At 40.1% G+C, this 26,334-nt stretch overlaps 1 protein-coding gene across 4 annotated transcripts in view; it reads left to right on the top strand.

The window, feature by feature from the left end:
* The window catches only part of FAM120C (family with sequence similarity 120C), a 135,132-nt gene that overhangs the window by 78,178 nt on the left and 30,620 nt on the right, over nt 1-26,334 (top strand). Inside the window, exon 11 of one of the 4 annotated variants that reach the window (XM_029240896.1) lies at nt 2,253-3,325. The exons of the other annotated variants lie outside the window; for them this stretch is intronic. Within the exon in view, the coding sequence (XP_029096729.1) occupies nt 2,253-2,268 (16 nt within the window). The 3' untranslated portion in view covers nt 2,269-3,325. Of the gene's footprint in view, nt 1-2,252; nt 3,326-26,334 lie in introns of those variants that run through there. 4 annotated transcript variants of the gene reach the window in all.

Raw genomic sequence — 26,334 nt, 5'->3', positions numbered from 1 at the left:
CTTTGGGGGTTTTTTGTTTGTTTGCTGTTGTTCATCTTTCTCTAATTGCTTTAGGTTTAAGGTTAGGTTGTTTATTTGAGATGTTTCTTGTTTCTTCAGGTAGGATTGTATTGCTATAAACTTCCCTCTTAGAACTGCTTTTGCTGCATCCCATGGATTTTGGTTCATCGTGTTTTCATTGTCATTTGTTTCTATTTATTTTTTGATTTCCTCTTTGATTTTTTCAGTGATCTCTTGGTTGTTTAGTAGTGTCTTCATTAGACTCCATGTATTTGTATTTTTTACAATTTTTTTTCCTGAAATTGATATCTAGTCTCATAGCGTTGTGGTCGGAAAAGATGCTTGATAAAATTTCAGTTTCTTAAACTTACTGTGGCTTGATTAGTGACCCAAGATGTGATCTATCCTGGAGAATGTTCTGTGTGCACATGAGAAGAAAGTGTATTGTGTTGTTTTTGGATGGAATGTCCTATAAATATCAATTAAGTCCATCTGGTCTAATGTGTCATTTAAAGCTTGTGTTTCCTTATTTATTTTCTGTTTGGATCATCTGTCCATTGGTGTAAGCGGGGTGTTAAATTCGCCTACTATTATTGTGTTGCTGTCAATTTCCCCTTTTATGGCTGTTAGCATTTGCCTTATATATTGAGGTTGTCCTATGTTGGATGACTAGATACTTGCAATTGTTATAGCTTCTTATTGGATTGATCCTTTGATCATTATGTAATGTCCTTTCTTGTCTCTTGTAATATTCTCTATTTGAAAGTCTATTTTGTCTGATATGAGTGTTGGTACTCCGTCTTTCTTTTGATTTCCAGTTGCACGGAATATCTTTTTCCATCCCCTCACTTTGAGTCTATATAGGTCCCTAAATCTGAAGTGGGTCTCTTGTAAACAGCATATGTAGGGTCTTGTTTTGTATACATTCAGCCAGTCTATGCCTTTTGGTTGCAGCTTTTAATCCATTTACATTTAAGGTAATTATTGATATGTATGTTCCTATTACCATTTTCTTAATTGGTTTGTTTTTGTTTTTGTAGGTCTTTTCGTTCTCTTGTGTTTCCTGCCTAGAGAAGTTCCTTCAGCATTTCTTGTAAAGCTGGTTTGGTGGTGCTGAATTCTCTTAGCTTTTGCTTGTCTGTAAAGGTTTTAATGTCTCCATCGAATCTGAGTGAAATCCTTGCTGGTTAGAGTGATCTTGGTTGTAGGTTTTTCCCTTTCATTACTTTAAATATGTCCTGCCACTCCCTTCCGGCTTGCAGAGTTTCTGCTGAGAGATCAGCTGTTAACCTTATGGGGATTCCCTTGTATGTTATTTGTTGCTTTTCCCTTGCTGCTTTTAATATTTTTTCTTTGTGTTTAATTTTTGTTAGTGTGATTAATGCGTGTCTCGTCCTGTTTCTTCTGTATGGGACTCTCTGCGCTTCCTGGACTTGATTGTCTTATTTCGTTTCCCATGTTGGGGACGTTTTCAACTATAATCTATTCCTATTTTTGCAGACCCTTTCTTTTTTTTCTTCTTCTTCTGGGACACCTATAATTTGAATGTTAGTGTGCTTAATGTTGTCCCAGAGGTCTCTGAGACTGTCCTCAATTCTTTTCATTCTTTTTTCTTTATTCTGCTCTGCAGCAGTTTTTTCCACCATTCTGTCTTCCAGCTCACTTTCCATTCTACTGCCTCAGTTATTCTGCTATTGATTCCTTCTAGAGTATTTTTAATTTCAGTTATTGTGTTGTTCATCATTGTTTGTTTGCTCTTTAGTTCTTCTAGGTCTTTGTTAAACATTTCTTGTATTTTCTCCATTGTATTTCCTTGATTTTGTATCATCTTTACTATCATTACTCTGAATTCTTTTTCAGGTAGACTGCCTATTTCCTCTTCATTTGTTTGGTCTGGTGGGTTTTTACCTTGCTCCTTCATCTGCTGCATATTTCTCTGTCTTCTCATTTTTTCTAATTTACAGTACTTGAGGTCTCCTTTCCCCGGGCTGCAGGGTTGTAGTTCCTTTTGTTTCTGCCCTCCGCCCCTGGTAGTGAGGTTGGTCCAGTGGCTTGCGTAGGCTTCCTGATGGAAGGGATTGGTGCCTGCGTCCTGAGGGGGTGGAGCTGAGTCTTTTCCCTCTGATGAGCAGGGCCACTTCAGGTGGTGTGTTTTGGGGTGTCTGTGAGCTTAGTGTGACTTTAGGTAGTCTGTGTGCTAATGGGTGGGTTTGTGTTCCTGTCTTGTTTTTTGTCTTTTGTGAGGTGTCCAGCACTGGGATCTTCTGACAGCTGGGTGGAGTCGCGTCTTGGATTTAGATAGAGGCCTCCGTGGGAGCTCTCGGTGATTAATATTCCCTGGGGCTGGAAATTCTCTAGTGGTCCAGCACCCTGGACTCTGTGCTCCCACCCCAGAGCTTCAGGCCCAACGTCTGGTCGAGGGACCAAGACCTCACAAGTCACTCGTTCCAGCAATAAAGCAGATATTTAAAAAAGACTAAGAAAACCCCAGAGTAATGGTAAAAAGTAAAATCAAACAGAAAGAAGGAAACATGCACACACAGAAGAAACAAAAATGGACCCAAATAAATCATAAAGCAAGAGAACAACCAGGCAAGCGAAACAATCCAAGAACGAAATCAAACAATTAAAAAGAAAACTGAGAAAAAACATGTAACTGAAAAACAAAACCAAAGCAGACTGCTAACTGAAGAATGAAGCAAAGAAACAAAACAAACTGACAAAGATGATAAACAAAATAGGAAAAGAGAAAGGGGAAAGACGACTGAACAGAAAAGCAATGTAGATTTAGAAATATTAAAAATATAAAGTAGAAAATATCTTAAGGAAGAAAAAAAAGGCAAATAAAATCCCAGAGAAATGGTAAAAACAAAATCAAACAAAAACAGAAACAAGGAAACATACACATGCATAAAAGAAACAGAAGCAGAGCCAAATAAAACAAAAAGCAAGAAAACAACCAGACAAATAGAAGAACTCAAAAACGAAATCAAATAATTAGGATTAAAACTAACAAAAACACATAACCTAAAAAACATACCAAAGTTTTGTGCCACCTGAAGAATAAAGCAAGGAAACAGAACAAACTGATAAAAATGACTTTAAAAAATAATAACAAAAGAAAAAGGGAGAAAGCACAGGACAACAGAAAAGCAAAGTAGAAATGGAAATATATATAAAAAAGAAAAATATATTAAAGAAAAAGAAGAAGAAAAAAATAAGGGAAAAGAACACAGAAGAACAGAAAAGCAAAGTAAAAATAGAAATATATTTTTAAAAGATAAAAATAAAAGTGAATATGTTGTAAAACATAGAGATCCCAAAAGACTAAATTTAAGAAAATACACTAAAACAAAAAAAAAGCAAGAAAAAATGAAAAACAAACAAAAAAGCCAGAAGCAATGACCAAATGAATCAAAGCATAGTAATATTAATAGTAATAATTATGTTTCCCTGGGATCTCTGCTGTAAGTGTCCTCGCACACACCGTGAGCCACAGCCCAACTCCGCCTCCCCAAGAGGCCCTCCTGTGCCTCTGGGCTGGTCTCTGGAACTGCTGTGGGCCCTGTGGGGACCACTTAGACTCTGATCTGACCCATTGCTGCATGTGCTTTCCCCCAAAAGTCCACAGCTCCCAGAGCTAGACCATTTTCATTTGTGGGAACACTCATTGTCTACTCAGATATTCCGTAGATGCAGGGTCTACCTAGCTGATCATGGGGATTTAATCTGCAGCTTGTACAGCTGATGGAAAGATTTTCAATCTTATTCCTTGGTCACCCTGTCCCTGGGGTTCAGCTTTCTTTTTATCCCCACCTCTGTGGGTGGCCCACCCACAGGAGTCTGGTCCTGAGGCTGCCTTTTAGCTCTGGGGTCTGCCCCTGTGAGCACCGGGTGCAGAGGTGATATGACTGCTTGGAACGTGGGAGCCCCAGTGGCACCAAATGCCCACATGAATCTTTATTGTTCCATATGTAATTTAGAATTAGTCCAGTTTCCACAAAATCTTGTCGGGTTTTTTTGGTCAATGAATTGGATTTATAGATTAATTTAGGGAAAATTGACATCTTTATAATGTTGTCTTCCCATCCAAAGATCATAGTTTACTTCTCCCTTTATTCAGGTCTCTTTCTTTATGTCTTTTTTATTTTTTGAAGTATAGTTGATTTACAGTATTATTTTAGTTTCAAATGTACAGAAGTTTATGTCCTAAATAGAGTTAATTTTCTTTCATAGAGGTCTTCTGCATTTTAAATTAATTCCTAGGTACTTGATATATATTATTGTGATTGTCAATGGTATTCTATTTTTTTACACGTTTTTTACACATTGTTTATTTGCTGATGTAGAGTAAGTTTTTGTGCAAAGAGGAAGTCAGTCCCTACAAGTCACCAGAGGATTACAGAGCTTTGAGCTTTGAAACTGGACAAACCTTAGTTTGAATTCTGGCTCTGGCACTTTTCAGCTTGGATAAGTCACTTTAACCTTTTAGAGCTACGGTCCTCAAACTTTTTGCCACCAGAGACCAGTTTCGTGGAAGACAGTTTTTCCACGGTTGGGGGACGTCGTTCAGGTGGTAATGCAAGCGATGGGGGGGATGGTTCATGCAGTAATGTGAGCGATGGGGAGCAGCAGACGAAGCTTCACTCAGTTGCCCACCACTCACCTCCTGCTGTGCAGCCCGGTTCCTAACCAGTCCATGGCCCGGGTGTTGGGGACCCCTGTTTCAGAGTATCCATTTTCTCACCATAAATGGGTGTAATAATTGTTACTTCTCAGAGCTGTTTGAGGATTGAGATAATGTATGCAGGGGCTCTATCACATAATAGATTCTTAATATGTCTTAATATTCTAACTGCCTTGACATTAAGATTGGTGACTTAAGAAGTCTTCCCAATAAGAATAATGGATAGGATTCATTCCTCCTAGCTCCTTAACACATTCCTGGGCCACAGCCCTACATTATCACATATTAACTCTTGAATTATATGTTTTACCTTTTTTCTCAAAAGTATAGTAATAGCTCATGTTCCCATTTATTTGATTCTCTGGGTTTTTTGGAATACATCCAAAACATGAAAGTAAGTTAAAATGGCTTATTAATAGCTCTAATAGCTATCACAAAGACTATGCTCTAATAGGTTCTATATGCTTGCCCTGAAAAGAACCCCTTAGTCTTCTGCTGAACCTATTTATCCTTAATTTAGACACATTTCTGACAATTTGATCATCTGATTTCCCAGTGTACAACAGATCAGTAGTAGCAAATTCAAGGGACATGAGACAGGGAGTAAGAGCTATTCTTAGAACCAGCCCCAGTGATACCAATTATAAGTGATAGGTTACTCCCTAAAAGCAAGGGAAAAGATATAAAGATTACTTTTAAAAAGACCTAAACACCCCAAAAGAAGAAGCACCATCTGAAGTCTTTTTGTGTAGGGGGAAACTGCCCTGTGAAAGTCAGTAACTCATATATAAGATCATTATTACAGCATAAGGCAGTTATCAGTGTTTACAAAATAATCAAGAACACGTTCTATAATATTACATCCTACATACCTGACCTTGTGCTAAGTCAGCCCTTTGTATACGATGCTATTAATCCTTATAATAGTGCTGAAAAGTATTATTTATCTCCATTTATAGAAGAGGAGACAAAGACTCAAAAAGAAGTGACTTGCAAAGATTACATAACTAATAAGGGGTTCTGCAAGTGTTTGAACCCAAGTCTCTCCAACTTCCAATTCCTTTGGTTTTTTTAACATCTTTATTGGAGTATAATTGCTTTACAATGGTGTGTTCGTTTCTGCTTTATAACAAAGTGAATCAGTTATACATATACATATGTTCCCATATCTCTTCCCTCTTACGTCTCCCTCCCTCCCACACTCCCTATCCCACCCCTCTAGGTGGTCACAAAGCACTGAGCCGATCTCCCTGTGCTATGTGGCTGCTTCCCACTAGCTATCTATTTTACGTTTGGTAGTGTATATATGTCCATGCCACTCTCTCACTTTGTCACAGCTTACCCTTCCCCCTCCCCATATCCTCAAATCCATTCTCTAGTAGGTCTGTGTCTTTATTCCCGTCTTACCCCTAGGTTCTTCATGACCTATTTTTTCCCTTAGATTCCATATATATGTGTTAGCATATGGTATTTGTCTTTCTCTTTCTGACTTACTTCACTCTGTATGACAGACTCTAGGTCCATCCACCTCACTACAAATATCTCAATTTCATTTCTTTTTTATGGCTCAGTAATACTCCTTTGTATATATGTGCCACATCTTCTTTATCCATTCATCCGATGATGGACACTTAGGTTGCTTCCATGTCCTGGCTATTGTAAATAGAGCTGCAATGAACATTTTGGTACATGACTCTTTTTGAATTATGGTTTTCTCAGGGTATATGCCCAGTAGTGGGATTGCTGGGTCGTATGGTAGTTCTATTTGTAGTTTTTTAAAGAACCTCCATACTGTTTTCCATAGTGGCTGTATCAATTTACATTCCCACCAGCAGTGCAAGAGGGTTCCCTTTTCTCCACACCCTCTCCAGCATTTATTGTTTCTAGATTTTTTGATGATGGCCATTCTGACTGGTGTGAGATGATATCTCATTGTAGTTTTGATTTGCATCTCTCTAATGATTAATGATGTTGAGCATTCTTTCATGTGTTTGTTGGCAGTCTGTATATCTTCTTTGGAGAATGTCTATTTAGGTCTTCTAACCATTTTTGGATTGGGTTGTTTGTTTTTCGTTATTGAGCTGCTTGTAAATCTTGGAGATTAATCCTTTGTCAGCTGCTTCATTTGCAAATATTTTCTCCCATTCTGAGGGTTGTCTTTTGGTCTTGTTTATGGTTTCCTTTGCTGTGCAAAAGCTTTTAAGTTTCATTAGGTCCCATTTGTTTTTATTTCCATTTCTCTAGGAGGTGGGTCAAAAAGGATCTTGCTGTGATTTATGTCATAGAGTGTTCTGCCTATGTTTTCCTCTAAGAGTTTGATAGTGTCTAGCCTTACATTTAGGTCTTTAATCCATTTTGAGTTTATTTTTGTGTATGGTGTTAGGGAGTGTCCTAATCTCATACTTTTACATGTACCTGTCCAGTTTTCCCAGCACCACTTATTGAAGAGGCTGTCTTTTCTCCACTGTATATTCTTGCCTCCTTTATCAAAGATAAGGTGACCATATGTGCGTAGGTTTATCTCTGGGCTTTCTATCCTGTTCCATTGATCTATATTTCTGTTTTTGTGCCAGTGCCATACTGTCTTGATTACTCTAGCTTTGTAGTATAGTCTGAAGTCAGGGAGCCTGATTCCTCTAGCTCCATTTTTCATTCTCAAGATTGCTTTGGCTATTCGGGGTCTTTTGTGTTTCCATACAAATTGTGAAATTTTTTATTCTAGTTCTGTGAAAAATGCCAGTGTTAGTTTGATAGGGATTGCATTTCCTATGGTTTTTAAAAGGCAAAATGGTAGAAAAATGCAGTTTTAAAAATTAACATAAAATCTTATTGGAAATTTAAAATTCAACTTTAAATGAAATTTAACTTATCTTAAGTACTGCATTGCCCATCAATGTAAAGACTGGGTAGGGTACTTCACTGGTGGCACAGTGGTTAAAAATCCACCTGACAATACAGGGGACACAGGTTCGATCCCTGGTCTGGGAAAATCCCACATGCCACGGAGCAAGTAAGCCCATGCACCACAACTACTGAGCCTGCGCTCTAGAGCTCGTAAGCCACAACTGCTGAGCCCGCATGCCACAGCTACTGAAGCCCGCATGCCTGGAGCCCATGTTCTGCAAAGAGAGAAGCCACCACAATGAGAAGCCTGTTCACTGCAATGAAGAGTAGCCCCCACTTTCCACAACTAGAGAAAGCTCGTGCACAGCAACAAAGACGCAACGCAGCCAAAAAAATAATAATTTAAAAAAAAAAGACTGGGTAGGAACACTGAACTATGCCCTGATTGAGTATTAGTAATCTAAACTCCTCAATTGCTTCTAGTAACTATAGTTAAGAGATACCTCTCATGAAAGTAAAGTACTGCTGGGCAAGTTGTGGCTAAAGCTTAAGTTGGTGCAGCTCTTGGACATTTGGCCTAGAGAAATGAGAGTCTACTAGGAAAGCTTGATACAGTTGGAGGAAGGCAGAAACTTTATACATATAATAATCACAACTGAGGAGAGAAGGATAATGAGGAACTCTGTCAGGCTTCTAGGGGTGGGATGCAGCCCTGTTGAATGAGGAGGACCATGTACCAAGGCCCTACCATTTCTAGCACAGGTTCTTTACAATCTCAACCATTTTCCGGAAATAGAACATGAAATTGAACAAAGTTGTTTCTCTAGATTCATGGCTGAAGTTGCAGAGTCTCTTCAGAGAAACAGTTCTATTAAGAAGCAGCAGATTCATTCCCAGCTGTACGTAATAGAATATTTGAGTTAACCATGTGCCATCCTGATATATAAAGAGTAAAGGTATATAAAAACTAGTCTTTGTTCACCTGACAAAATAATTCTTAAGTTCGTTGGGAAAAGCAAATGAGTAAGAATAGATTGAAATTTTTTTTTAAAGATCAGTAAGTGGAGTCTTGGCTCAAATAACATCAACAAAAAAGCCAGAATGTATTATAAATGTATACTAAAATGATATGATACTGGCACAAAAATTGACAGGTCATTGTTTTAGAGCAGCTAATACTAAGACCCTAGACACATAATAACTTAAAATGTGCTAAAGAAAGCTTCACAAATCAATGAGGAATAGATGAACTTTTTAATAATTGTTGAGAAAATTGGGTTGATATCTGAGGAGAAAACATCAAGTTAGAGCCTTACCACACATAAATTCTAGATAAATTGATTATAGAGATAAATTTAAAGAAAAAAAGATAACAGGTAGAATAAAAACCAAGCAATGATTTACCTGATCTTGAGACAAGAAAGCAGTTTTTTAAATGAAAATTAAAAAAGAAGCCTCAAGCCCAGGGCATTGTCAAAAACAATAGCAAAATCAATGGCAAACAATCGGGGGGACAAATATCTTAGTTACCTGTGGCTGCAATACACCATGCCAAAAATTTAACTGGGAGATCTGAGCAATAAAACAACCATAAAGGTCTTGGATACGCTCTCATATAGTCCTGGGAATCTGGAAGATTGTGTACAAGTACAAGTACAAGATGTACAAGTCTGCATACAGACTCAGGAGAGACTTAGAGCCCCAATTACATATTCATACCTGGCTGAACATGACACCTACATAAGAAAAAAATAAAAGCCAGACATAAACTGCTTGAATTTTTAATGCATGCCCCAACCTACATATAGATCCCCTTTGCAAAATGGAAGCTTTATTGGCCCAAGATGTTTATGCACAAACTTTGACTAATCATTGGCTGGCTAATAAGTTATGATGATCCAAGAGAGACTCCTAGGAAGCTAGCCCTAAAAATGAAATGAATTAAAAGTAAAAATAAAAATCTGAGCAAGGACATCAGGCTACACACTGCAGGAAAGACAGACTCTCCAGAATTGGTTCAGACATGTCACTAAACAAATATAAAAGCAGCAACTACATTGCTTTGGGAGGGAGTCAAAAGTCCAGAGTTGCTCAGTATATTATCAAAACTGTCCAGTGTCAAATAAAAAATTACAAAAGTTGCAAAGAAATAATGTGTGTCTCATACTCAGGACAAAAAGCAGTCAATAGAAACTGTCTCCGAGGACATAGTAAATAAAGACTTTTAATCAGCTCCTATAAATATATTCAAAGGAAACCATATTTAAAGAATTAAAGTATGATAACAAAGACCTATCAAATAGATAATAGCAATAAATAAATAGAAGAAATCTATCAAGGTGGTGGGGCAGAAGGAGGTATGGAACTCACCTCTCCCCATGAACACATAAATACGTCTACATATGGAGCAATTCTCACTGAAAACTAACTGGAAACCGGCAGAAAGACTTCTGTACAACCAAGGCTACAAGAAAGATTCACCCATAATTGGGTAGGAAGGGAAGAGAAGCAATCAGGTCAGGCCCTGTGCCCCTGGGAGGGAACTCAGAGGAACAGGAAGATTACACCGGTGGAGATTCGCCCTGGGGAGTAAGCTATTTGAACCACAGATTGGGTGCCCCAGAATCCGACACAGGGAAGACAAGCCCTCTTGACTGATTGGAGGACCACAGGAGGGCTGTGGGAAGCCTGGATTGAGCGTGAGGAGCGTGTGCGTGCTGGCTTACCCTCAAGGCAGGGCAGAGAGGGCAGAGTGAGGACTGCTCCAGAGGCTGCCAGGTTTCCCACAACCGCCCTGGCCCCAACCCCAGCCCAGCGACTGCTCCAGACCCACTTATCCATGATGCAGCGTGACATTGGATCCAGGGCTGCCACAACCAGGGAGAAAGCTCAGATGTGGGGCACAGGCTACTGAGTCCCAGGGGGGTGTCTGGGTGGGCCTGTGGCATCCATTGTTGGTGCATCAGAAGCGGCCCAAAACTCTAACGGTGGCCACTCTACCACAGCTCACCCACCCCCATACACACTGAGAATCAATTCAGGCCCCACCTACCCTGTGGTGTGGCTTCACAACAGGACTGGGGCAGTGGAGGCTGAGGGCAATGATTGGATGTGAGGGACAAAGGGGACTTGGACCTGAGGCTGCATCTGAACAGAGCAAGGGAAACAGTTCCTGGTGCCTGCAGAGTCAGTGCATTGGAGACAACTTGGACCTCTGTCTACAGCTGACATGAGCCCAGAGCCCACACGGGCCCCCCTTGCTTCAGCACTAGCTCCCTCTGGGGCAAAAGTCCCAGTGCAGGGAGAGGGGAAAGCACATACTTAAAGGGAACAGAGCCAACTCGGCTGGATCCTAAGGGCTTCCGCTTCAGCATCTTGGGACCTAACCCCACCCCAGACAAGGTGGTGATGGCTACTGAACAGAGGGGAAGCCCTGCCTCACACCAGGCTCCTCCCCTAACACCTTCATCTCCAGCCCCACCTCCCAACAAGGTGATAGCTGCCAGCACACCCTGAGGAAAGAGGTGACTTGCATCCACGTCAAATCCAGCCCTCCCACCAAAGGCATTGGGCACACACACTTTACATAAGGGCCCTCCCACATAAGGTCATCCCTTCAACACCACAATAAGTAACTGTTTCACCTAATTTCACAGACACAGAGAAAGTTTAGCAAAGTAAAAAGGCAGAGGAACTGGTCTCAACTGAAACAGCAAGAGAAAACCCTTGAAAAAATAAATAATGAAAAGGAATAAACAAAAAGATAAAAGAATTCAAAGCATTAGTAATAAGAATGTTAATTGGATTAGAGAAAAGAACAGATGAGCACAGTTAGAATTTTAACAAGGAACTCGAAAATATAAGAAAGACCCAATCAGAAATGAAGAATTCAATAACTTAAATAAAAAACACACTAGAAGGAATGAATAGCAGACTAAGTGATTCAGAAGAAAGCATAAGTGATCTGGAAGATAGACTAATGGAGATCACCCAATCAGAACAGCATAAAGAAAAACAAATTTTTTAAAATGAGAACAGTTTGAGATCTCTGAGATAACATTAAGCATACCAACATTCTCTTTAAGGGGTCCCAGAAGGAAACAAGAGAGAGAAGGGGATCAAAAATATATTTGATGAGATTATGTCTGGAAACTTCCCAAACCTGAAGAAGGAAACAGATATCCATGTACAGGAAGCAGAGAGGGTCTCAAATAAGATGAACCCAAACAGACCCACACCAAGACATATTATAATTAAAATGGCAATCTACAGATGAATGGATAAAAAAACATATCAGGTGTGTGTGTGTGTGTGTGTGTGTGTGTGTGTATGTATAATGGAGTATTGTATAATGTATAATGGAGTATTGTATAATGGAGTACTCAAACATAAAAAAGAGTGAAATTCTTCCATTTGTAGCAATGTGGATAGACCTAGAGAATATTATGCATAGTGAAATAATTCAGACAGAGAAAGACAAATTACTGTATGATATCCCTTATTTGTGGAATCTAAAAAGTAAAACAAATGAATGTATATAGCAAAAAAGAAACAGTCTCACAGATATAGAAAACAATCCAGTGGTTACCAGTGGGGAGATGGAAGAAGGGAGGGGCAAGATATGGTTATGCGATTAAGAGATACAAACTACTATGTATAAAATAGATAAGCAACAAGGATATATTGTATAGAACAGGGACTTATAGTCATCATTTTGTAATAACTCTTGATGGAGTATAATCTATAAAAATACTGAATCATTATCCTGTACACCTGAAACTAATATTATAAACCAACTATACTTTAATTAAATAAAGAGATAGAAATTACAAAAAGAAATCAAATAGATATTCTGGAGTTGAAAAGTATATTCATTGAAGTGAAAAATTAACTTGAGGAGCTCAACAGCAGATTTGAGCTGAGAGAAAGAAAAAAATCAGAGAATTTGAAGGTAGATAAATAGAAATTATCCAGTCTGAAGAACAGAATGTAAAAAGAATGCATAAAAATGAACAGAGGCTAACAGACCTTAGGACAGTATCAAGCATACTAACATATGCATAACAGGTGACCCAGGAGAGAGGGGAGGTAGTTAGAAAATAATATATGAAGAAATTGAAAGAAGAATTGAAAACTTCCCAAATTTGATGAAATACATAAATCTATACATCTAAGATCAAAACCTCCATGTAGTACAACTTAAAGATCCACACTTTAGCACTGTTTAAAAGAGAAAGACAGTCTTGAAAGAAGCAAGAGAGAAACAACTTACTATATACAAGGGAACCAGAAGAAGATGAACAATAGTCAAAAGGTGGAAGCAACCTGTTTCCATTGGTGGATGAATTGAGGAACCAAAAGTGGTATACACATATGATAGAATGTTATTCAACCTTAAAAAGGAAATTCTGATACATGCTACAACATGACTGACCTTTAAAGATATGCTAAGTGAATTATGCCAGTCACAAAAGGACAAACATTGTATGATTCCACTTATATGAGGTACCTAGAATAGTCAATTTTAGAGATAGAAAGTAAAATGGTGGTTTCCAGGGGATGAGGGGAGGGAGGAATGGGGAATTAGTGTTTAGTAGGTACAACATTCAAGTTGGGAAGAAGTTCTGGAGATAGGTAGTGGTGATGATGCAGCATAATGTGAATGTACTTAATGCTGCTGAACTGTACACTTAAAAATTATTAAAGTGGTAAATATTACGTTATATATCTCTTACCACAAGAAAAACAAAAAGGAAGACAACAAGTGGGACTTCCAGAGTAAAGAGGTGGGCAAACCCTGCCCTGAGCAAAATTATAACTTAACTACTGAAAATTCTTTTTAAAATCATTTAACCCTCAGGCATACATAGCCAAGAAGACAAGGACTCCTTCTCCTCCCAGCTGCCATTCTTGGGTTATAGTTTCACCCTGGGAGCGGAATACTGACAGTTCTTGTCAACCCCAGTCCTGTGTCCAGGTAGGTGTGGTAAAGAGGCTCACTTACCCAGCCTCCACTCATGGCAGAAGCTGTAATCCAGGGGCAGCATGCCAACAATACTTGGGTCCCCAATCATTCCCACTAAGCTCATATGTCAGAAGGAGTTTCCGCACTGGGAGGATCAAGCCAAAAAAGACTAGGGGCTGCCAACCCATCCCCCCATCCTCAGTACCCACTTGTAGAGCAGGATGTCACTTGTCACTGGGAAAAGCAGCTCCAGATCTGGTACAGTGACTAGGAGCTCTTCTTAGGGGAAAAAGCAGGCCATAAGAATGAGGAGCTTTATACCTCTACCTGAAGTGACTGTCTTTATTTGGAACACAGCATGGAAAATTCCATGCCTAAGAGCACGTCAAGAACAATAGGGATCTTGATGGTGAGGAATTAAGAGGAGGCTGATAGCTCCATGATACAAGCAAAATGGCAGAGCATCCAGAAGTTTTATAGAGAGAACCAAGGAAAGAAATAGCCAAGAAGAGCCCTGCTGGGATCACAGTCAACTCTGGGGATCAGGAAGGGTGTGTGCATGCAGTAGATGGCACTCACTCAGGAGCACCCAGAACAGGACATGAGGCAGACTTCAAAGCATTCTCCAAATCACATAAAGACCTATCAATAGAGACTTCCCTGGTGGTGCAGTGGAAAAGAATCCACCTGCCAGTGCAAGGGACACGGGTTCAATCCCTGGTCCAGGAAGATCCCACATGCTGTGGGGCAACTAAGCCCGTGCGCCACAACTACGGAGCCTGTGCTCTAGAGCCCACGAGCCACAACTACTGAGCCTGCCTGCTGCAACTACTGAAGCCCGTGCACCTAGAGCCCATGCTCTGCAACAAGAGCAGCCACCACAAGAAGCCCGCACACAGCAACAAAGACCCAATGCAGCCAAAAATAAATAAAATTTAAAAAAAAAAGACCCATCAGTACAGAGCAGATGCCTCACTGGCACAAGGGACTGAAACACCACCTTTGACCCAGAGGCAACTCCTAGAAATCCAGGCTTAAAACTAAAACTCATTGCTGCCAGACTGGAAGACTGAATACCCAAAGCTATGTCTTCTCAGAAATGATCAGAGAAGGAACTGAAACCATGCACCTCAGATTGGGACTTGAACCCACATGGCCGGGACTCACTCGGCCAAAACCCAGATTGGGACTTGAACGCACACGGCTGTGTCATTCTGTTATAAGTTTGTGCCCTGCCCCCATCTTTCCTGTTTCATTCCCCTCTCAAGAGATTTTACTCCCATATTCTTATGGGAAGGAGAAGGGCAATGGTCTGTCTTCTGTAACTGCTTCAAGGCTGAGTAGGGGCATTGACCCTGCCTGTCAGGGAGTAAAAATCTCTGGATGCCTGATCTAGGGGCCCCAGGGGCAGGACAGCTCCTTGTTTTAAGTTAGTATGGGCTGGAATCCTCGCATAGCCATCATCTTGATGTGGAACTGTCGTAACTGCTTCCATAGCCTTTCTATGAATCTCCTTGATGATGAAGCACTTGTTGTAACAGCATCAGAGTACAAAATTATCTATAAATGACAGAAGACTTAAAAGGCATGGTTAAACATCTGATTACAGTGTAATTGATAAAGAAACTTGGTCACAATAACCAGAATTATGAATGATTACATTTAACTTAACATACCAAATAATCCTAGTTAAATAATTCCTGTTTGAGGTACCTCAGGGGCCCTCTAAAGCATCCTAAAGTTAGCTGGAAATCAAAAGAAATTTAATTAAAATTTGGTATTTTGGAATTTTGTCAAAAAGTTTTAAAACTTGGCTTCCCTGGTGGCGCAGTGGTTGAGAATCTGCCTGCTAATGCAGGGGACACGGGTTTGAGCCCTGGTCTGGGAAGTTCCCACATACCGCACAGCAACTAGTCCCGTGAGCCACAACTACTGAGCCTGCACATCTGGAGCCTGTGCTCCGTGACAAGAGAGGCTGTGATAGTGAGAGGCCCACGCACCGCGATGAAGAGTGGCCCCTGCTTGCCACAACTAGAGAAAGCCGTTGCACAGAAACAAAGACCCAACACAGCAAAAATTAATTAATTAATTAATAAACTCCTACCCCCAACATCTAAAAAAAAAAAAAAGATCCTTTTAAAAAAAAAAAAGTTGTGTTTTTTTTGCTTGCTTCCCTGGTGCCATGGTTGCCATGTCCACCTGCCGATGCATCGGGGACCCGGTTCGTCTCCCCGGTCCCTGGAGATCCCACTGGCCGTGAATTGGCTGGGCCCCGTGAGCCCGTGCCGCTGCGCCCTGCTCGTCCGGAGCCTGTGCTCCGCAACGGGAGAGCCACAACAGTGAGAGGGGCCCATGTAAACTGCCAAAAAAAAAAAAAAAAAAAGTTTTAAAACTTGGTCAAATAAGGTCATAAGTCACTCTGAAACAATACTTATTCCTTAACCAGTTACAAACGATCTCAAAAGCAAATACAGATCACTTAAAGGCAAAGAAACTCATACTATCTGTTATTAAAAGCAGCATTTCAAGAAAACTTTGGAGGGAGACACCAAGTCCAGTCTTGTCCCAGCCCACTCCCAAAAAAATCCATTTACCCAACTGTATTTAATCCAATCATAGAAAGTTCTGATCATGCACAACTCTTTTCTTAGTATTTTTCTCATTCCTCACACCTTCTTTTACTGAAAACATACACCTTACTTTCCTTAAAAGTTTTTTTTTTCCACATTAAGTTACTTTTCTTGTTGACAAATTTGTAGCAGATAGAATGAGGTCTTATTTGACCTTTAGTAAACCTAGGTACAACAGAAGTATTATACTTAACATTGATGACTCTAAAGACGTGTCTGTATTAATCAAACCAACAAGCTTAAGCCACCTTCAATACCAGATATCAGTTTAGTACTGAATATTTTCCATATGACATGAACCTGAAATTTATTATGGCCAGATTATTTTCTATTTGAGTATTTATATAGGTGCTTAATTTCCTTTAATTAAGTAGAGCTCTTTTATGAATTAATTTTTTGGCAATATCATACAGCTACAACACACATATAGATACATACAAACACACAGGCCTCATAGTTCCCATTCCAAAATTTCAGCCATGAGTCAGGTACAGCAATGTCTACAAAACAGATTGGATTAAAATTGGGTTTCTGGCAGATGGAACAAATCAAACTCCCTTGTCGAGATGGCTAAACCCTTTTTACTACTGTTTACAGAAAAGACACTTAGGATTTCTTTTTGTCCTTGACAACTTCCAAATTACTTACCCCGTTTTTCAAACTTTGCATTTTAAAAATAGGGTGGAGATAAGGGTTTCTGAGAAGACCAGGTAGGACATTTACATCTCAAAGCACAGGCAACTTTCCTAGGATGACTTTGTTTCCCCTTTGTTTAATACTTACAAGCCTCTTAAATAGAAGGGTAAAAGGATTGGTGGGTTTTGGATTATTTTTGGAGCTACAGCTGTGGTCCTATAAAGCCTAGATTTGTAAAACAAGGACAGTTTTTTTTTCAAAGAATTGGGTGGCTACCTCAATGCTATCAAGGGACTGATACACCCATTCACCTATGTTGTAAGGTTTTACTTTCCCTCACTTAGCTTATGGGAGAAGGCCTCTTCCAAAATTCCTATCAGGCTCTGAATATCAGCTACAGTTCGTTTAGTCAGACCAGTGGCCTCCCTTTTTTGTAATCTATTTACAGACACTTTTGAGGATCTTCCCTAGGTTTAAGAAAGTTGTACCTTATATTTAGACACTCTATAACCCTTTTTACTTAATAATCATTGGCTGGATATCTTCAGCCAAGCCCGGAACCTCGGTATTCCGCATTCCAGGGTCTACTAAGGCTTCTATTTTAGCTTCAAATTTTATGTTCCTTTCCACTTTCTGTTAGAACCATTTGGTGATGAGGGTGATTCCCTTGCCCCTGAAGAAACAGAGTGGCCCCTAACTTAGCTAACAAATCTCTTCCCGTTAAAGGGATGGGACAGTCAGGCACAAACAGAAAGGAATGTAAGAACAACCAGCCATTGATGCTGCACAGAAGGGGTTCCAGGAAATTGTGCCCTTGCCTCTTCCCTGACACCCCCATTACATACTCCTTATGGTTACTATGGTTTCCAATCCTTTGGGTTAAGACCGAAAAGGTTGTACCAGTATCTATAAGAATTCTATCAAGTGGCCCACCACATCAATGACCATGTAGATGGTATCTCTAGGCAGAGCCACTTTTGGCCTTGGGCCTCTTCAGTCTTCTGATTGCAAAACCATCAATGGCTGAGGGGCTTCCCTTGCTCTCTGTCATCTGGGCATTCCCTCTTCCAATGCCCTGGCTCTTTGCAAAGGGCACATCGATCGCAATCCTCCCTCCAGTGTCCCTTTTGTCCACACAGGGTACACTGCATCTGTCTGGGTACCTGTGGGCCTAGTGGGCCACCAGGGCCAAGTTGGCCTGGAAAAGCCAACTTCCCCTTTGGTGGTCTCTGAGTGGACAAAGCCACTTCCATCATTTCAGCCTTTTGCATATTTCTCTGGGTGTGTTCAGCCTTTTCAGCCATATCCCTATTATTGAAAACCAAATAAGCCAATTGGAACAAATCGTTCAGTGGAGTCTGAGGACCAGCAGTTGTTTCTGAATTTTTTGCCTGATGTCTGGGGCAGACTGGGCTATGAAATGCATAGCCAAAAGGGCCTGTCCCTCGAGGGAGGAGGGATCCACGTTTGTATACTTCCTAAAAGCTTCTACTAGTCTTCCTTTGAAGACTGCAGGATTTTTGTCCTGTCCCTGTTGGACCTCTTTCACCTTTTTATTATTAACAGGTTTTACTGTAAGTTTCTTCATACCCTCTATTAAACAGTTAATCATATGGTCCCATCTATCTCTATCAATAGAATTCACCTGGTAATTCCATTGCTGATTTGCCTCAGGGATGGCCTCGATCCCCACCCAGTGTACTGCATGGTCCCGTAGGGTGGGTCAGTTAAAATGTCCTCTATGTCCTTCCTAGAGTTATCCCTCCAAGCTACACATGCCTTAGATTCCTTTTGGGTTCCATTGTCTAGATACAAGGCCATGAAAACTTGAACATAGCGTACTTCACTCCATTTTAAATTTCCTAACTCATATTGTGGCCAATCCTGAAGTTTTTTGCTTTTTAATTCCTGTTGTCTGAATTTTTCCTGGAGTATATGGCCCAGACGGGTATCAGCCGGGATTGATGCAGCCTAACCCATTTTAGACCCAAGCCTGAGATGATGTCTCTAGCCACGCAATTTGGTCAAGATTTGCACTTATAATTTTAGATGTTATCCCTTCCAAGGCAGTCTCCCAACCAGATGATAGTGCCCAAAAAGTTGTTGCAAAGAAACAGCACAGAAGGCATCCCCAGTGGTGTTGACGATGAGCAGGAGTTGGTCTAGCTATAATTTGGAAATAAAGGGTCAGCACTTGTCAATAAGAAGTACATCTTGGCAGCCACACAGGTCTTCTGGGGTTAAGAGAAGAAAGAAAGAACTCAAACAGGAATGAACATAGAATGTAGGAGAAAAACCTCAGAGTTGAGGAGAAGAGTCTAGATGATTACCAAATCCTGCAGCAACAGTTCTGTCCTGGACCTGCTGATGGTTGTCCCTAAGCATAGCCATTCCACACCATCTTTCTGTAACACACCATCTTTCTGTAACACACCATGTTGATTGCCATCATTCCTCTGGTCAGGACCTATGCATCATCCTGAAGCATTCAGGGTTAACTGGCCCAATAAAAATGGGCAGACATCGGTGGAGCATCCTCCCCAGTACACCTGACTTGTGGCATCCCACAAGTGGCTTCGTCTAGGACGAAGACCTAACTCTCAACATTTTCTTACCTTGTCACTGCCCCTTCATGGTCGCCAGCTGAAACCATGCACCTCAGATTGGGACTTGAACCCACATGCTGGGACTATAATCCATCCTAAACCCACACTGGGACTTGAACCCACACGGCCAGGACTCAAACCCGGTCAAAACCCAGATTGGGACTTGAACCCACATGGCCAGGACTCGAACCCAGCCAAAACCCACAGTCTTTTAACTGAGATCACACATGTGGTTTCAGGATTTACTGAAGCTCAGATTCTTGATGTCTCATCGCAGAAAGAATTCAGTGAGAGACAAAGTGATAGTTAAGAAGCAGATTTATTTACAGAGAAACACACTCCACAGACAGAGTGTGGGCCATCTCAGAGGTGAGAAAGGCACCAGGGTATGGGGTTGTCAGTTTTTATAAGGGTGGGTAATTTCATAGGCTAATGAGTGGGAGGAGTATTCCAGCTATTTCAGGAAGGGGCTGGGATTTCCAGGAATTGGGCCACCACCCACTTTTTCTTTTAACATCTTTATTAGAGTATAGTTGCTTTACAATGGTGTGTCAGTTTCTGCTTTATAACAAAGTGAATCAGTTATACATATACATGTCCCCATATCTCTTCTCTCTTGCATCTCCCTCCCTCCCACCCTCCCTATCCCACCCCTCTAGGTGGTCACAAATCACCAAGCTGATCTCCCTGTGCTATGCCACTGCTTCCCACTAGCTATCTATTTTACATTTGGTAGTGCATATATGTCCATGCCACTCTTTCACTTTGTCCCAGCTCACCACCCACTTTTTGATCTTTGATATTTGGCCTCAGAACTGTCATAGTGCTGGTAGGTATGTCAGTTAGCTTGCTGATATGTTACAATGAGCATATACTGGGGCTCAAAGTCTAGTGGAAGTCGACTTGTCCACCATCTTGGACCTATTCGATTCTAATCAGTTTATGTCGTGTCCTTGGGCTATGTCATTCTTTTAAAGTTTGTGACCTGCCCCCTTCCCTCCTGTTTCAGAACCTGCAAACTACTAGTCCCTTGCTTAATGTGAGGCAGAAAAAGTGTAAACTCTCTGAACTACTATAGCAGCCTTGCTGCACACATATTTCAATGGTGAAGGGTAAAAATCTAACTGGCTAAGAGGACTTATGAATAATCTTTGACCGATTTGTGGCTTATGGTCACCCAGGGGTGACATCTATGTTGCCAGGATATAGATAGAAACAAGGGGGGAGGGATGTGCTGCAGAGCAACTAAGCCCGTGCGCCACAACTACTGAGCCTGTGCTCTAGAGCCCGTGAGACACAACTACTGAGCCCAAGTGCCACAACTACTAAAGCCCGCGTGCCTAGAGCCTATACTCTGCAACAAGAGAAGCCACTGCAATGAGAAGCCCACGCACTGCAGCAAAGAGTAGCCTCCACTTGCCGCAACTAGAGAAAGCCTGCGCACAGCAATAAGACCCAACACAGCCAAAAATAAATAAATAAAAATTTTAAAAAGCGATTATTTAAGGTCATAATTATAACAATGTATTCTTGGGTTTGTGTAGACATAACATGTATAGCAGTAATACCACAAAAAACGGGGAGGGAATAGAGCTATATAAGAATAAAGTTTTGATATTTCACTGGAATGAAGTTACTATATGTCTGAGTTAGATACTGTTAAGATGTATATTATAAACCCTAGAGAAAATAACCCAAAAATATAATTTAAAAATTATTAAAGGAATTTAAATGTTGCATGAGAAAATTCCACTTAAAAAAAAAAAGAAGACAGGGAGGAACGAAGATGGCGGAGTAGAAGGACGTGCTCTCACTCCCTCTTGCGAGCACACCAGAATCACCACTAGCTGCTGGACAGTCATCGACAGGAAGACACTGGAACTCACCGAAAAAGATACTCCACATCCAAAGACAAAGGAGAAGCCACAATGAGACAGTAGGAGGGGCGCAATTACAGTAAAATCAAATCCCATAACTGGTGGGTGGGTGACTCACAGACTGGCAAACACTTACCACAAAAGTCCACCCACTGGAGTGAAGGTTCTGAGCCCCACGTCAGGCTTCCCAACCTGGGGGTCTGGCAATGGGAGGAGGAATTCCTAGAGAATCAGACTTTGAAGCCTAGTGGGAATTGATTGCAGGACTTCAACAGGACTGGGGGAAACAGAGACTCCACTCTTGGAGGGCACACACAAAGTAGTGTGTGCATCGGGACCTAGGGGAAGAAGCAGTGACCTCGGGTGAGACTGAACCAGACCTACCAGCTAGTGGTGAAGGGTCTCCTGCAGAGGCGGGAGGTGGCTCTGTTTCACCGTGGGGACAAGGACACTGGCAGCAGAAGTTCTGGGAAGTATTCCTTGGCGTGAGCCCTCCAGAGTCTATCATTAACCCCACCAAAGAGCCCAGCTAGGCTCCAGTGTTGGGTTGCCTCAGCCAAACAACCAACATGGAGGGAACCCAGCCACACCCATCAACAGTCAAGTGGATTAAAGTTTTACTGAGCTCTGCCCACCAGAGCAACAGTCAACTATACCCACCACCAGTCCCTCCCATCAAGCCTCTTAGATAGCCTCATCCACCAGAGGGCAGACAGCAGAAGCAAGAAGAACTACAGTCCTGCAGCCTGTGGAACAAAATCCACATTCACAGAAAGATAGACAAGATGAAAAGGCAGAGGGCTATATACCAGATGAAGGAACAAGGCAAAACCCCATAAAAACAACTAAATGAAGTGGAGATAGGCAACCTTCCACAAAAAGAATTCAGAATAATGAGAGTGAAGATGATCCAGGACCTCAGAAAAAGAATAGAGGCAAAGATCAAGAAGATGCAAAAATGTTTAACAAGACCTAGAAGAATTAAAGAACAAACAAGCAAAGATGAACAGTACAATAACTGAAATGATGACTACACTAGAAGGAATCAATTGCAGAATAACTGAGGCAGAAGAATGGATAAGTGACCTGGAAGACAGAATGGTGGAATTCAGTGCTGCGGAACAGACTAAAGAAAAAAGAAAGAAAAATGAAGACAGCCTAAGAGACCTCTGGGGCAACATTAAACGTAACAACATTCGCATTATAGGGGTTCCAGAAGGAGAAGAGAGAGAGAAAGGACCCGAGAAAATATTTGAAGAGATTATAGTCGAAAACTTCCCTAACATGGGAAAGGAAATAGCCACGCAAGTCCAGGAAGCGCAGCAAGTCCCATACAGGATAAACCCAAGGAGAAACACGCCGAGACACATAGTAATCAAATTGGCAAAAATTAAAGACAAAGAAACATTATTGAAAGCAGCAAGTGAAAAACGACAAATAACATACAAGGGAACTCCCATAAGGTTAACAGCTGATTTCTCAGCAGAAACTCTACAAGCCAGAAGGGAGTGGCATGATATACTTAAAGTGATGAAAGGGAAGAACCTACAAACAAGATTACTCTACCCGGCAAGGATTTCATTCAGATTCAAAGGAGAAATCGAAAGCTTTACAGAAAAGCAAAAGCTAACAGAATTCAGCACTACCAAACCAGCTCTACAACAAATGCTAAAGGAACTTCTCTAAGTGAGAAACACAGGAGAAGAAAAGGACCTACAAAAACAAACCCAAAACAATTAAGAAAATGGTCATGGGAATATGCATATTGATAATTACCTTAAACGTGACTGGATTAAATGCTCCAACGTAAAGACACAGGCTTGCTGAATGGATCCAAAAACATATATATGCTGTCTACAACAGACCCACTTCAGACCTAGGAACACATAAAAACGGAAAGTGATGGGATGGAAAATGATATTCCATGCAAATAGAAATCAAAAGAAATTTGGAGTAGCTATACTCCTGTCAGATAAAATAGCCTTTAAAATAAAGAATGTTATAGGAGACAAGGAAGGACACTACATAATGATCAAGGGATCAATCCAACAAGAAGATGTAACAATATGCACCCAACATAGGAGCACCTCAGTACATAAGGCAACTGCTAACAGCTCTAAAAGAGGAAATCGAGAGTGACACAATAATAGTGGGTGACTTTAACATCTCACTTACACCAATGGACACATCATCCAAAATGAAAATAAATCAGGAAAGAGAAGTTTTAAATGACACAACAGACCAGGTAGATTTAATTGATATTTATAGGACATTCCATCCAAAAACAGCAGATTTCACTTTCTTCTCAACTGTGCACGAAACATTCTCCAGGATGGGTCACAAATCAATCCTCAGTAAATTTAAGAAAATTGAAATCATATCAAGCATCTTTTCTGACCACAATGCTATGAGATTAGAAATGAATTATAGGGGAAAAAAAACTAAAAAACACAAACACATGGAGGCTAAACAATATGTTACTAAATAACCAAGAGATCACTGAAGAAATCAAAGAGGAAATGAAAAAATACCTACAGAAGAATGACAATGAAATCACGACGATCCAAAACCTATGGAATGCAGCAAAGCTGTTCTAAGAGAGAAGTTTATAGCTATACAAGCCTACCTCAAGAAACAAGAAAAATCTCAAATAAACAATCTAACCTTACACCTCAAGGAACTAGAGAAAGAAGAACAAACAAAACCCAAAGTTAGCAGAAGGAAAGAAATCATAAAGATCAGAGCAGAAATAAACGAAATAGAAACAAAGAAAACAATAGCAAAGATCAATAGAACTAAAAGCTGGTTCTTTGAGAAGATAAACAAAATTGATAAACCATTAGCCAGACTCATCAAGAAAAAGAGGGAGTGGACTCAAATCAATAAAATTAGAAATGATAAAGGAGAAGTTACAGCAGACACTGCAGAAATACAAAGCAGCCTAAGAGAGTACTACAAGCAACTGTATGCCAATAAAATGGACAACCTGGAAGAAATGGACAAATTCTTAGAAAGGTATAACCTTCCAAGACTGAACCAGGAAGAAACAGAAAATATGAAAAGACCAATCACAAGTAATGAAAGTGAAAATGTGATTAAAAATCTTCCAACAAACAAAAGTCCAGGACCAGATGGCTTCACAGGTGAATTGTACCAAACATTTAGAAAAGAGCTAACACCCATCCTTCTTAAACTCTTCCCAAAAATTGCAGAGGAAGGAACACTACAAAACTCATCCTGCGAGGCCACCATCACCCTGATACCAAAACCAGATAAAGATACTAAAAAAAAAGAAAATTACAGACCAATATCACTGATGAATATAGATGAAAAAATCCTCAACAAAATACTAGCAAACAGAATCCAACAACACATTAAAAGGATCATATACCACGATCAAGTGGGATTTATCCTAGGGATGCAAGGATTCTTCAATATTCACAAATAAATCAATGCTATACACCGTATTAACAAATTGAAGAATAAAAACCATATGATCATCTCAATAGATGCAGAAAAAGCTTTTGACAAAATTCAACACCCATTTATGATAAAAAAAAACTCTCAAGAAAGTGGGCATAGAGGGAACCTACCTCAACATAAAAAAGGCCATATATGACAAACCCACAGCAAACATCATTCTCAATGGTGAAAAACTAAAGCATTTCCTCTAAGATCAGGAATAAGACAAGGATGTCCATTCTCACCCCTATTCTTCAACATAGTTTTGGAAGTCCTAGCCACAGCAATCAGAGAAGAAAAAGAAATAAAAGGAATACAAATAGGAAAAGAAGAAGTAAAACTGTCACTATTTGCAGATGACATGATACTATACATAGAGTATTGTCAAAATGCCATGAGAAAAATACTAGTGCTAATCAATGAATTTGGTAAACTTGCAGGATACAAAATTAATGCACAGAAATCTCTTGCATTCCTATACACTAATGATGAAAAATCTGAAAGAGAAATTATGGAAACACTCCCATTTACCATTGCAGCAAAAAGAATAAAATACCTAGAAGTAAACCTACCTAGGGAGACAAAAGACCTGTATGCAGAAAACTATAAGACACTGATGAAAGAAATTAAAGATCATACCAACAGATGGAGAGATATACCATGTTCTTGGATTGGAAGAATCAATATTGTGAAAATGACTATACTACCCAAAGCAATCTACAGATTCAATGCAATCCCTATCAAATTACCAATGGCATTATTTACGGAACTAGAACAAATCATCTTAAAATTTGTATGGAGACACAAAAGACCCCGAATAGCCAAAGCAGTCTTGAGGTAAGAAAACAGAGCTGGAGGAATCATACTCCCTGACTTCAGACTTTACTACAAAGCTACAGTCATCAAGACAATATGGTACTGGCACAAAAACAGAAACATAGATCAATGGAACAAGATAGAAAGCCCAGAGATGAACCCATGCACCTATGGTCAACTAATCTATGACAAAGGAGGCAAAGATATACAATGGAGAAAAGACAGTCTCTTCAATAAGTGGTGCTGGGAAAACTGGACAGCTACATGTAAAAGAATGAAATTAGAACACTCCCTAACACCATACACAAAAATAAACTCAAAATGGATTCGAGACCTAAAGTAAGACTGGACACTATAAAACTCTTAGAGGAAAACATAGGAAGAACACTCTTTGACATAAATCACAGCAAGATCATTTTTGTTTTTACAGCAAGATCTTTTTTGATCCACCTCCTAGAGTAATGGAAATAAAAACAAAAATAAACGAATGGGACCTAATGAAACTTCAAAGCTTTTGCACATCAAAGGAAACCATAAACAAGACGAAAAGACAACCCTCAGAATGGGAGAAAATATTTGCAAACGAATCAACGGACAAAGTATTAATCACAAAATATATAAACAGCTCATGGAGCTCAATATTAAAGAAACAAACAACCCAATACAAAAATGGGCAGAAGACCTAAATAGACATTTCTCCAAAGAAGACATATAGATGGCCAAGAAGAACATGAAAAGCTGCTCAACATCACTAATTATTAGAGAAATGCAAATCAAAACTACAGTGAGGTATCACCTCACACCAGTTAGA

This window comes from Monodon monoceros, unplaced genomic scaffold, assembly GCF_005190385.1.
Source record: "Monodon monoceros isolate NGI ecotype Baffin Bay Population unplaced genomic scaffold, NGI_Narwhal_1 Super_Scaffold_22, whole genome shotgun sequence".
Classification (NCBI taxonomy): domain Eukaryota; kingdom Metazoa; phylum Chordata; class Mammalia; order Artiodactyla; family Monodontidae; genus Monodon; species Monodon monoceros.
This window is presented reverse-complemented; position numbering and strand designations above follow the sequence as displayed.